Genomic DNA, 13,533 nt, shown 5'->3' on the forward strand with positions numbered 1-13,533 from the left:
AAAAAAAGATATAGTATATTTTGATCAGCAGTCAATCTCCAATAGTTCTCTCTCTGCTTATGGATTACATTTTCCATCCCACATCTATTGGAATTGTCTTGGATCACCACATTAATGAGAAGAGCCAAGTCTTTCATATCAAAGCAATCTTTGACTGTGTACAGTGATCCCCTGACTCTGCTCTTTTCACTCAGCATCAGTTCATGTCAATCTTTCCAGGCTTTTCTGAAATCAGCCTGTTCATCATTTTTATAGAACAATATTCTATTACTTTCATGTAGCATAACTTAGTCATTCCTAAACTGATAGACATCCTCTCAATTTCCAATTCATTGCCACCATAAAAAGAGCTGTGCACATGGGGGTCTTTCCCCCTTTTTTATGATCTCTTCCCTCCCTTCTTTCAATTTCCCTTCTTCTTTTTTTCCCCCTTTCCCCTCCCACCTCCCTTCAGGGTAAGATAACTTCTTATACTCAACTTAGAGTATATATTATTCCCTCTTTGAGTCAAATCCAATGAGATTAAGGTTCAAACAATGCTCATCCCAGTCCTTTCTTTCCCTCTACTGTAATAGGTCTTTTGTGTCTCTTCATGCAATCTAATTTGCCCCATTTTGTTCCTCCCCTTTCTTTTTCTCCAATATAATCTTTTTCCACTTCCTTTTTATATCCCCACCTAAAAGTCAATTTATATTCACACCCTCTAAATAATTCCTAATAGAGATACAATTCTCAAGAGTTACAAGTATCATTTTCTCAAGTAGGGATGTAAACAGTTTAACCTTTAAATAACATTTTTTTCTTTTCTGTTTATCTTTTGATACTTCTCTTGAATCTTGTATTTGAAGATTTAATTTTCTGTTCAGCTCTAGTCTTTTCATTAGAAATGATTAAAAGTCCCCCATTTCATTGAATTTCCATCTTTTCTCCTGAAAGATTATGCTCAATTTTTTTGAGTAGTTGATTCAGTACAAGCTTCTTTATCTTCCAGAATATTATATTCCTCTGACTCTTTAATGTAGAAACTGCTGTGGCTATTGATAATCTTCACTGCTCTTTGATATTTGAACTGTTTTTTTTCTGTTTGTTTGTAGTATTTTTTTCCCTGAGTTGATAATTCTAGAGTTTAGCCACAATATCCTTTGGAATTTTCATTTTGGGATCTCTTTTAGGAGGTTATTGGTAGATTCTTTCAATGATTAGTTTACCTGTGGCCCTTGGAAATCAGGGTAGTTTTCTAGATGATTTCTTGAAAGATACTAGCCAGTCTTTTTTTTTTAAATCATAGCTTTCAGGTAGTCTAATGATTCTTAAATTATTTCTCCTAGATTTATTTTCCTGGTTGGTTGTTTTTCCATTGAATTATTTTGCATTTTGTTCTATTTTTTTTCACTTCTTAAAATTTTGTGCTTTCTTTCTCAAGCTATTGACTCTTTTTTTCATAATTCTCCTGAATGACTCATTTTTCTTTTCCAAATTTTCTTTTATCTTTCGTAATGTTTAAAAATCCTTTTTGAGTTCTTCCAAGACAACATTTTGAACTTTGAGGCTTCACATGTAGACGTTTTGCCATTATTGTTTCCTTTTGAGTTTATATTCTGATCTTCCTTGTACTATGGTGATAGTAGCTTTCTATGATCTGGGATCTTTTGGGGTTTTTGGGGTTTGGGGTTCATTTCTTAAATTGGCTTCTGCTCCTAGGGCACAGGGGACATGGTTTCAAGCTTCTTTTGGAGGAAAACAGGAGCTTCTCAGCTCTGGGGTTTAAGATGCTAGCAGCTTTCCCACTGCATTGGGTTGGTACAGCCTAGCCACACTTGTTTCAGGATTGTGGGGCTCAAAGTTTGCCTTTGAGGGCTAGAGACCTCACAGATGCTGAGCCAGGACCAAGAGGCCTCCGCTACTGGTCTGTGCCGTGGCTAAGAGCCTCCAGCTAGATTACTTGTGTCTGTGCTTGACTGAGCATTGCTTTTACCCAAGTAAGACAGACCTTTCCTGAAGTCCTAAGTTATCTGGGAAATTGTTTCATTCTGTCTTTTTTGACGGTTCTTTCACTCAGGAATGGGTTTAGAGGCTTGATTTAGTGTTTCTGGGGGAAACCGAATAGAGCTCAGGCAACTTCCTGGCTTCTCTCCCATCTAGAATCAGATTTTTCAATGTATAAAATAAAATACAGAAAATTCCCAAAGAAATCAGTTATATTAAAATACAGTTATCAAAATATTTGAAATAAACAAACCCCTTTGGGAACTTTGCTTTGTAGGAACAACCATAAACACATTTTAGAGCCTCAGTAGCTCACTGGTCTCAGAAAGTCCTAGAGTGTATGAAGGAAATTTGAATGATTGAGCTGCTGAATAGAAGAGGGAGACCACTTGGGGATAAGGGGATTAGAAGGGTCCAGTCTTTGAAGGACTATCATGGAACAGAGATTGGATCTATTTTTCTCAGCCTTAGAGCACAGATCTGGGATAAATAGATTAATGTTGTGAGGTGGCAAATGAACTTTAATTCAGGAAAAGCTTTGTACAATAGAGCTGCTCCAAAGAGAGAGGGATTGCCTCTGAAGGGAGTAGACAAGTTCTCCTTCACTGGAGATTTCCAAGCAGAGACTGCAGGACCTCTGAGGGAATCCTTTCAGGTAGACCAGCTTGAAATTCTGTAATTCTCCATGGTTCTAGCTTCTTCCCTGCTTAAATTTTCTAGATGCAGCCATGCAGGCTATGTAGGAACTTCTTTTAACATATAGATCTGTAGGTTCTGCCTGAGACTGTTAGCAACCCAAGGAGAAGGCCGGAGGCCAGACACAGCTGAGACACTGAGGGCCAGCAGCCTCCAGCCTTTATAGTCATGCAATTAGTAGAGCTTTCTTTTCCTACCACTTCATTATTGGGGGGAGGGGGAAGATTGTTGGTGGTGGTGGTGGGAGATGATCTAAACCCAAATATACTCCCAAAGTTTTCCTTACCTGGTCCATATAATCCCCCATCCATGTACCTAGAATGTTCCTGCCAGTCTCTGAGCCCTGTGTCTTTGCGATTCTAGATTCTTTAAGTCATTGTAGGTTTACAATGACCTGGAAATGAAGAAATTAGAAATGCAGCCCAAGCTTGGACTAAGGTCCCACCCAGTAAGAGAGAGTGGGATTGATTACGCCCTAGACTTCCATCTGTAGGACAGACAGTGGAAAGGAAAGGCAGCTCTGGAAGGTCCTGAGATGTAGTTTCCTCCAAAGCCTTTTTTCATACTTGAGGAAATGGATGCTCAGAGACAGGAAGTGACTTGTGAGAGATCCCATGTGCCTCGGTGGAAGAAGTGGGACTGAGTCTCCACTAATTGTAAGACTATAACAATTCTGGAGGCTGGACCTCAGTGTCTCCACTGTGTCTGGCCTCCGGCCCTCCCCTGGGGCTGCTAAAGGTCTCAGGCCTTTCTGAGCCTCTTTGGAACCTACAAATCTGCATTTTAAAGCAGTTCCATAGAACAGCATGTCTGCACATGTTCACATTGGAGGCTTTCCTTGGATGAGTCATTACGTGACATCCTCAGATATCGGCACTTCTCGGATCTCGTCCGAATGTCCATCCAGGTCAATGCTCCAGGATTGCTTTGAGATGAACATCTTTGGGGGCTGAGAACTCTGCTAAGAGAGCCATCTCTCAGTGCTTTTTCCTCTCCACATCCCCATCCCTATCCCAGTTCTGGGAGCCTAGAAAGGCTAATGGCTCCCAGGAAACAGCAGACATAGTTTGTGTTTCTGTAACATCAGGAATACCCTGATTTCTTGGAGCAGAGACTTCACCTCTCCTTCCCACTTAACAGAGAATCCCAGACCGACTGAAAACCAGACTGGTCATTAACAGCCTCATAAAGATGATGATAAAATAAGGACCCTCTTGTCCTCTATTTTCTATTAACAACCTGTCCAGCCCTATCTTGCTAGCCATTGATCCAAAGCGGGGGTGGGGGGTAATTCAGTCAGCACAAATGGACATGAACACTAGGGTGGGCGAACACCAAGGGAGACAAGGTGGATTCTTATCCCCAATGTACCATCAAAGGAGAAATGAGGAAATAGTCCCTATTTGCAGGTGGGTTGGTTCCATCTTTTTCTGGCATGCAAGAGGAGGCTGTAGCTGAAGCAATGGACCCACGTACCAGCTTTGGTAATGCTGGCAACCTCAGGAAAAGCCCCCATCAACCCATGGGGCCCACAGTGCATTCATCCAAACTTCCTAAAGCCCCCCGTGTTGGAGACCTTTCTGTCACAATTAGGAGTCGACACCGAGTGCCATAACAAAAGTTTTATTGACATTCCTTTACGGTGATATGAGTGAATAGAAGGCAAAGCCTGAGTATCAGCAAAATCAGCCCCAGAATGAGGACCTTTCCTGCCATCGACCAGTAGGAAGTCTTTTTTTTTTTTAATTTTTCTTTTCTCTTTTCTTTTCTTTTTGTTTTTTATTTTTCTTTTTATTATTATTATTTTTTTTAACAAAACCAGAGTCGATATTTCTTTAGGTAAATTGGAAGCTGCAGGGAATTAGGCTAACAGCACACTAGCTAGTCTACCTATACACTATCTACACGCATCTATTTTTCTATGGAAACAAAGGGACTACAGTACTTACTAACAAGAAAATAACAATTTCTCTTTAGGACCTTATGAGGACTGGAAAATCGATCTCAGATTTTTCTGACACAGTATTGCAAACAATCTCAAAATCTCCAAGATTGGAAGCTGCCAAATCAAGGAACATATTTGTTATAGAAAGGTCTGTTTGTTTTCCTCTGAAAGTGTTTTATCTTGCCTGGAAATGGCGATTGGATAATTGATGAGTTGTCGGGAGAAGGTGAAGGTTCACACTGGAAAAAATGACCAAGACTTCTTTATTTAACTATTTTGAATCTGCAAAAATATAATTCAGTTCTGCACGTTCACCAGTCTCCGTTTATCCCCCAACAAAATCTAACCCATGAACTGAGAACATTCAGGACAAAGGATGACTTTGCAAACTCACTGATATAGAAGAATTCTGTGTTATGGTTTTGTTCAATGTCTTGTGTTTTACAGATGAGAAAACTGAGTCCTGGAAAGTGATTGACTCACCAAAGGTCACAGAAGTCTTAAAGAGCAAAGCTGGAATTTGAACTCAGCTCTTTTGGCTCCAGACTCTCATGTCCTTGCCACTATTCACACTCATTTGCTAAAGATGAATTGGAGTTGATTTTTCTCGATCTTTCGGAAATCATTCTCCAATTTGGCCTGGACATCTCCTCTCTATGCCTTCTGTGATGCTCACTTGCTCACTAATTTATATTAATATTTATGTGGTATTAGTGAGGAGATGGCTGCCCTTTGACACAGAAAAACCTGGGACTCAAAGCCTGCCTCTTAGGACACATATGGCCAGGGCTGGTTGGAGTTCCTTACTTTTAGGGGAAAACCAATCTTTAAAACAAGCATGGGGAGGAGAGAGGGAAGAGCCTTTGAAGAGAGACATCCTGATCATGACTTTGAATCCTATATATTAATATTGCAAAATCATTTAAACTGGGGCTTGATTTTAGGCAAGGGTATTAAATACTGAAGAAAATAAAAAAAGAAAAAGATCTTTTTCTTGGTCTGAGTTCAGTTCTAGGATAGACTGAGAAGAAATGGACAAAGCTCTCCCTCCCGTAAAGTGGGCTTTTTAGCTTAGATGAATGAGGGAATGCTTTGGGCAGGGCCCCTTGGCTGAGGCTGACCTGGGCAAGGAGGTGCCCCCAATATCTAGCTGGGTTTGCATCTCGTCCCTGAGACTGTGAAGGAAGAGGAAAGGAGCGGGGAGCCCCATGGAAGAGCCAGAATGCCTTTGGTTCCATTTGGGATGTTTGGCTGGTCCAGCAGCTCTGGCTGGAAGAGGAAATCAGATAATATAAATCCTAGGTTTCCTTCAGTTGCACATAATTATTTCAAATAAATGACAAAATACAAATTAAAATAAATCCCTGGTATCAAGGTGGGAAAGAGGAGTTTTCATTTATTTTTTCCTTTTTCATTCTTTTCTCCTTTTCTTTACTAAGGAGAGGGGGGAGATGATTTGTTAATGCTGGAGAAAGCACTGACTTTGGGAGGGAGGGGACTTAGACTGTGATTCTGGTCTCCCAGGGTGGTCTTGGGAGGGCCTGATCCTGTTCTCTTTCCCCATCTGTAAAGTGAGGGCTCTGAACCAGAATACCTCTAAGGTCTTTCCTCGCTTTAAATATAGAAACTTAGAATCTTTGGCCAAATTGAGGCCAATCTGTTGGTCATTGCTCTTCATTTTGATTAAAGACATCTAACCTTGTTGCTGCCTGGGTTAAAAGGAATGGCAAACAATTCAGTTTAGGGGAAGTCCTCTCCCCTACTTGATTTTTTCTCCTTCCAGCCCCATGATTGTATTGTTGGCTAAACAAATGTCCTTGGGAGAGGACAAAGTATTTTCTCTCTCCAAAGTATTTTCTTGAGCATCCTCTTCACATCGGAGGGGAGGATGTTGGGGGCGTTCCCTGAGTCACTTAGGCTATGCACACCAAGCAGCAAGAGGGAGTAGCTGGAGGCTGAGGGTTTATATCTCACACCTGCCATAGGTAAGTGATCTCAGGTAAGTCACAAGCTATCTGGGCTCCAGTTTTCTTACCTGAAAAATGAAAATGTGGCACTAAGCGTCCCTTCAGGTCCCTTCCAGCTCTGAATCTATGATCTTAGATAGAAAGAACGTCTTCCTCAATGGAGAAGCTGCCAGTCAGATTAATGAAAGCCACGCTTTCCGTGTCATGTGGTCTGAGCAGGCTTGGGAGGCCATAGAGTGGTCCACATGCAGATAAAAGGAAAGACCCACGGGCTGAAGCACATTAGAGCTCAGGGTCTGCCCAGCGCATACCTCCCTCCCTCTCTCCATAGGGAAGTCAAAGCTCATGACAAATTTGATACCTTGTCCAGACTGTAGGTTCTGAAGGGCACATATGGTCTTGTACAGATGTGTATTCTTCTCGGGGCCTCGCACAAACCGATTTGTGGATGAATGAATTCTGATTTTTGCTAAGGTTTGTAAATGTCCATCGTGGTGTTTCCCCACACCCAAAGAGTGCCCTCCAGTCAGACAGCTTGAACCCCAGAACATCCATACAGTGGCCTAGTTACCTCGGTTCTGATTTAATCAAAGCTCAGAAACCCTTCTGGGCTTGTTTGCGACTGTTCAGATGCTGAAGTACATGGTGTCTGAAGTTCTGGACTTCCTGAAATCCTCATATAGCTCAAACTTTTCTTCTATAAAAACATTGAATTTAGACAAATGAAGTTTTCTATAATGTAGACATTCTGATTGGAAAATGCCAATAGGCCAGTGAAATAGGCTGGAAATTGTAGAGAAACCCCATCAAATCGTCATCTCAAAGCTCCTCTTGAGCTTGAAGAGGAACCCAAAGGGACTTTGGGACTTCATCACAGAATGGATGCACTTGGTGATGGCCAGGTTCACATATATATATGCGTCTATTATATACATACATACATACATGTATATATATGTCCATGCTTGACCTTCAAGTGATTTTTTGTGTCTTGTTTCTGTGGGTTAGAAAATGTGGGAGTTAAGGTGAGAAAACAACAATTTGGCTTTTTGACAGGTTGGCGGGGTGGCCAATTGCACCTCTTTCCAGGGAAGGGAAACACTTTCATTTATGACACATTTCAGGAGTTATGGAGTCAAGCGGGACGAGACTTGTAAACAACCACTCTAGCCGGGTTTGTGGGAAACTTTCCGAACCACCCACTGCCCAGAAATCCCTGTCGTCAGAAACGGCTCACTTTGGACCTTCCCAGTGATTTTCCGAACATCGACTTTCCTGAATTCTGTGGATGAAATGTTGAAAGGAACTGGCTCTTCATTTTGGTATAACTTCACGTGCCATGGAGACAGTGAAATTTCACTCCAGGGGCACCACAACCTCCGCTAACTCGGAAGAGGGGCTACGCTACCCTCCATACCTAAATGGCAGCACTGGTCTCCCCAGATTTGCTTCCCTGGGTTCTGCTCCTCGGGAGACTCACCTCTGAGGGGCCGCAGATTTGCACTTGATGAGAAAACCCCCACCCCCAAATCCCCCAAACAAACAAAACAAAACATAGAAAAGTTAGCCCTGTTAGAGAAGTGATACATGGTATTGAGGAAACGACGGGATTGTCTAGACACTGTTCAATTTGGAAGAAGTGCTAACCCTGGACGCTCGAGAAACCAGTCGACAGGACTCGAAGGGACGAAAACAAGAGTGAAATGTCCGCCTTCCCGTTCTGCGGTCGTACTCTCGCCAGCCCTCGGGACGGGGTCCTTTCTCTCCCGGAGGAGCTCCTCCCTGGGCATGTGCACGCTTGTGCTTTTCACGTGGCCGGCATCCCCGCGGCCCTCCCTCTCCAGCTCCCCCTCCTGATAGGGAAGTGCAGCTTCTGTTGGTCACCACGGCGTCCCTGCCACGGGGCTGCTTTGCATTGCATCCCACAACATTTGTGGTCGGTTTGAAAATGTCTTATTTGCACCATGTGTTTGGGTCAGTTCCAGTGGAGGGGATGGACGTCACACAGGTGGGTCGCGAGTTCAATGTATAAAAATGTCAGTTTTGCCAAGCTGTCCCTTGGACGGGTGGGTACACCGGAGGGAAGGGAAGAAGGGGGAAGGAAGCCGGGGCGGCTCCAGGGAGGAGGGACCGGGATGACGGCGGCTCCGGCAGGAGGGCCGGGCACGCTGGGGATGCTCGGGGGCGTTTCGTCTCCAGTCAGTCCGGACAGAAGTAAACATTGGTTAACATTTGGTCGAGTGTAGCATAACTTGCATTCGCATTTCATCGTTAGTAATGGAGGTATGCAGAGACACACGGACCTGATGGGCTTGGGGGGGATATTGCATACGAGCTAGCAGGCCACTGAGAACCTGGAGGGGGAAGCCGGAGGTGACTCGGAGAAGGCAGCTAGTTCTTCATGCACAGCTGTTGTCGATCCGATTTGGAGTGAAAACAAAACCACTAGATGCCCAGATTATGGGAAGGGGGAGGAAGGGGGGCGCCGGCAGCCCACGGGTGACACCGGATGCGCCCCTCTCCTCACTCCAGCCCGAAGGTGCTCGTCTCCTCCACGGCCGTCAGGAGCTTCTCGTACAACATGGAGTAGGAGGGGTAGGGTGGGAGATCCAAGCGGTTGAAACACGTGTGCGCCCTGAATGGGGAAGGGAAGGAAACAAGGGGTCAGCGGGAGGTTTGCTTTCCCAGACAAACCAGCTTGGGGGTCCCTCAAGTCGTGGCTGAGGAGACTGATTCTTTAGGGCCATACTCTTTCACACCCAGCGGCCCAGTCTTCATCACAGTAAGATGCAGAAGTGGGCAGGGAATGAGATGGCCTACACTTTGTTCCTCTCAGTGATTGATAGATTTATTTATTCATTTCTCTTTCTTTCTTTCTTTCTTTCTTTCTTTCTTTCTTTCTTTCTTTCTTTCTTTCTTTCTTTCTTTCTTTCTTTCTTTCTTTCTTTCTTTCTTTCTTCCTTTCTTTCTTTCTTTCTTTCTTTCTTTCTTTCTTCCTTCCTTCCTTCCTTCCTTCCTTCCTTCCTTCCTTCCTTCCTTCCTTCCTTCCTTCCTTCCTTCCTTCCTTCCTTCCTTCCTTCCTTCCTTCCTTTCTATTTATTTTTTTGCTGAGGCAATTGGGGTTAAGTGACTTGCCCAGGGTCACATAGGAACTATTAAATGTCTGAAATGGGATTTGAATTCAAGTCCTCCTGGCTTTAGGGCTAGCACTCTATCCACTGCACCAGCTGCCCTACAATGATTTATTTATTTTTTTAATAGAAAATTAGCACAATCAAAGACCTGACTAGTTTTAATCCTATTACAGATCCCTAAAATACTCTGCAAGTACAAATAATTCTTGCTATGCCTTTCTTTGGCAAGGATTTGACCCCAGACAAGAAATCTAAGAAGGAAACCGAAAATACAAACAAATGCAAGGGTCAGAATTGGAATCCCCAAAGATGATCTCATTGGGTTCTAGGATCACTGAGTTAGAGGTGGTTGACATCAGAAACCACAAAGGTTATCACCTTCCCCCCCTCCATTGTATGAGTGAGAAACCTGAGTCAGGAAAATGAACCTTTGCCTCCCCCAGTGTCTTACAGCTTGTGGATGTTGAAGGCAGCATTCACTCTCAGTCCTTGTAATCTCCTAACCAATCAGCACCTAATCTCCCTGTAGTAGTGATCAACGGAAAGCGCTACATTTAAGTTTTTAAAAATCAACTCTACAACTATGGAACAGAATTTCTGTCACTTGACACAGTTCATGTGAAAGAAGTTTGGGAGTCTTAGTGGACCACAGCCTCAAGAGGTGTTTTTGTAAGCACCTACTATGTGCTAGACATTGTGCTAAGTAGTTTTCAAAAGTACTTAGACATGGGGCTTCTTGGGAATGTGGCGAGACCATTTTCCTGGTGTATAAAAGTGGGTGCTTCCAGAATCTCCCCAAAAAACAATAGAAATACAAAAAGAAAAACTCCCATGAAATCTTCAAAAAGGATTTTAAAAAATCACTCAAAGACAAAAATGATATGTCATAGATACTTTTCTCTGACTCCAAACAACCATTATGAATAGAAGTACTATCAATCAACAAGTATTTATTAAGCACCTACTGGGTAACTGGCTCTGAATCATGTGAACTGTAGGATTATTTGATTTTGTAGGAATCCTAGGAAAAAGGGGTGTGTGTGTGTGTGTGTGTGTGTGTGTGTGTGCGTGTGTGTGTGTGATGGGGAAGGGAGAGAAGGGAGCCACTTAAAAGAGGAAAAAAAAAGTAGTTTATATGTTTATAGGCTCAGGAATGGATGCTTTGCATCAAATATCCTCAAAGTCTGTTCTGTTTTGTTAACTTGAGTGTTTGTGTGAGGTTGGAGGGACTTTTTCTAGAAGAGCCAAATTGGGGAAAGAAGCAGAAGGGGAGAGCAGAATGAGCCATCACTGAGATCTTTAAGAGAATTTCCCAAGATCTGCCCTAGTTTGTCTAAGTTGGGAGCTGGAGTGATAGGCCACTGATGGTATTTTGGGAGGCAACAGCTGAGACTGGAGATTATCACTGTAAGGACTAGGGCGCAAGAGGCTATAGATATATATTCTGGGGGAGAGGCCCGGGGCTGTGAAGAGATTGGAAGTCTCCTGTGGAGCTGGTGATCCATCCCATCACCACTACTTTTGATTTGGGGACTCCTATGGACAAGGAGGGGAGCATCATTGACTAGATTTTACACCTGGCTGTGAACTCTTGGAGGAGTTTCCCAGTAATGTAGTGGGGAAGGTATTCAGGAAGATAGATAAAGGGGAAGGGAACAAGTGCTTCTTAAGTGTCTTCTATGTCCCAGGCAATGTGCCAAGTAATCTCCTTTGATCCTTACATCAACCCTGGGATTATTTCAGTGCTATTATTACCTCCATTTTACAATGGAGGAAACAGACCAGATGGAGTTAAATGACTTGCTCAAGGTCACACAATCAATAACTGTTTGAGGATGAATTTAAACTCCTGACTCCTGCTCCTGACTCCTGGATGCTGTTTATTATATCCCCCAGGTATCCCTAGTGACGTCAGAATGAACCTCATAGCCCCTAGAGTTAACCCTTCTGGCTCAAACCCTACAATTCTGTGCTCTCATCTCCCCCCAAACATAAGTCCCTATACATAAAACTGCATACCCTTTGACTAGGCAATACCACTGCTAGACTGTACCCCAAAGAGACAAAAAAGGGAAAAGGACTCACAACTACAAAAGTGTTTAGAGCAGCTCTTTGTGGTAAATTCGAAACCGAGGGGCTGCCCAGCAGTGGGGAATGGCTGAACAAACTGTGGTATATGATTGTGATGGAATATTATTGTACAGTGAGAAATGTTGAGCAAGATCGTTTCAGGAAAACCCAGAAAGCTCTACATGATGCTGAGAGAAGTGAGCAGAGCCAGGAGAACATTATACACATCACAGCAACATTGTATTATGATCAGCGGTCAATAACTCAGCTCTTTTCAGCAATAAATGATCCAAGATAGCTCTGAAGGACTTATAATGAAAAATGCCCTCTGCCTCCAGAGAAAGAACTGCTGGAGTCTGAATGCAGATCGAAGCAGACTTTTTCTGTTTCTTTTCCTTCTTTTTGTTTGTATTTTCTTTCACAACACGACTAACTTGGAAATATGTTTTGAATAATTGCACATGTATAACTCTTGTTAAATTGCTTGACTTCCTGATGTGAGGGGAGGGGAAGCAGGACAGAAGAGAAACGGAAACTCAAAGTGTGAAAAGAAATCATATTAAATTTGTTTCGACATGTCATCGGGGAAAGTAAAATGTTAAATTTTTAAAAATAGCTTATAGGCCCCTGTAGCCACATGCCAGAAGATCTAAGCTATTCCATTTGAAAAAGCTTCAAAGGATTATATTTGTTTGAGGCAAAGAAACATAGAGCCTGGAATTAAATTGGACAGCAACCTCACTCTGTAGGCTTTAAATAGCCTCTGTCTGCCTTCCCTATCTGGGCACACCCCGTAAGCATTCACAGATGTCCAAGTGAAGAAGCTGGGGCAGACTCGCCATTTTCAGGGAGAACTCCACGAGGCTTTTTGACAAACTCAGTGTTGTTCTGATGGCTCTGGCCATGGGTGTTTGTTTTTAAATGTCTTTATTTTAATATTTATGTATTTACTGTTTCTTTCAGGCAGCTACGTAACACAGTGGATAGAATGATGAGCTTAGAGTCAGGAAGGCCTGGGTTCAAACACAGCCTCAAACACACTTAGTAGCTGGGACCCTGGACAAGTCATTTGACCCTGTTTGCCTCAGTTTCCTCATCTGTCAAATGAGCTGGAAAAGGACTTGGCTCACCACTCCAGATCTCTGCCAAGAGAACCCCAAATGGGGTCATTAAGTGTTATGGGCCAGAACTCTGAACTTGAAACAAAGGATTCTTACAAGGTGCTAAGTCAGTGGGATTGATAGAGACAAGAGTTGTTTTATTTAGCCTGGTTCAGTAGGATTGATCTGATCCTACAAGGAGATGTTATGGGCCAGAACCTGGAACAAGGTACTAAGTGGAATTGAAGAGACAGTGATTAAATCTAGTTTAGTATTGATTTAATCCTACAACAAATGATGGCTTCCTAGTGATACAATGATTGGTTTGGGCTCAGTGTGGGGCAAGAAGCCTCAGCCAGGGAGATTTCAGGACAAGTGGACAGAAGGCTGGAGGCTAAAGGCTGGAGCCCAAGCTCTTGGACTCAGACAGATTCATCCCATCTCACACCATCTTGGTGGCAGCTCTCCTCCTTCACTTTTCCACTGAAACCAAGATCCAGAAGGCCCCCAGAAAACTAGCTGAGCCCCAAATGAAGGAGATAGGACTTTGAAAGAGACAATAAATGATTTGGACTTTAACCCCAGCTACTCGTGTGGTGATTACTGAACTGAAATGAAGGCTGCTCCCATAGACC

General features: G+C 43.1%; 1 protein-coding gene across 1 annotated transcript in view; it reads right to left on the reverse strand.

Annotated features, from left to right (window-relative positions):
* Positions 1-4,289: 4,289 nt before the first annotated feature.
* HECW1 (HECT, C2 and WW domain containing E3 ubiquitin protein ligase 1) overlaps positions 4,290-13,533 on the reverse strand; it is a 240,336-nt gene continuing 231,092 nt past the window's right edge. Inside the window, exon 32 of the mRNA XM_031951752.1 lies at positions 4,290-9,229. Within this exon, the coding sequence (XP_031807612.1) occupies positions 9,118-9,229 (112 nt within the window). The 3' untranslated portion in view covers positions 4,290-9,117. The remainder of the gene's footprint in view (positions 9,230-13,533) is intronic.

Source organism: Sarcophilus harrisii, chromosome 1 (genome assembly GCF_902635505.1).
Source record: "Sarcophilus harrisii chromosome 1, mSarHar1.11, whole genome shotgun sequence".
Classification (NCBI taxonomy): domain Eukaryota; kingdom Metazoa; phylum Chordata; class Mammalia; order Dasyuromorphia; family Dasyuridae; genus Sarcophilus; species Sarcophilus harrisii.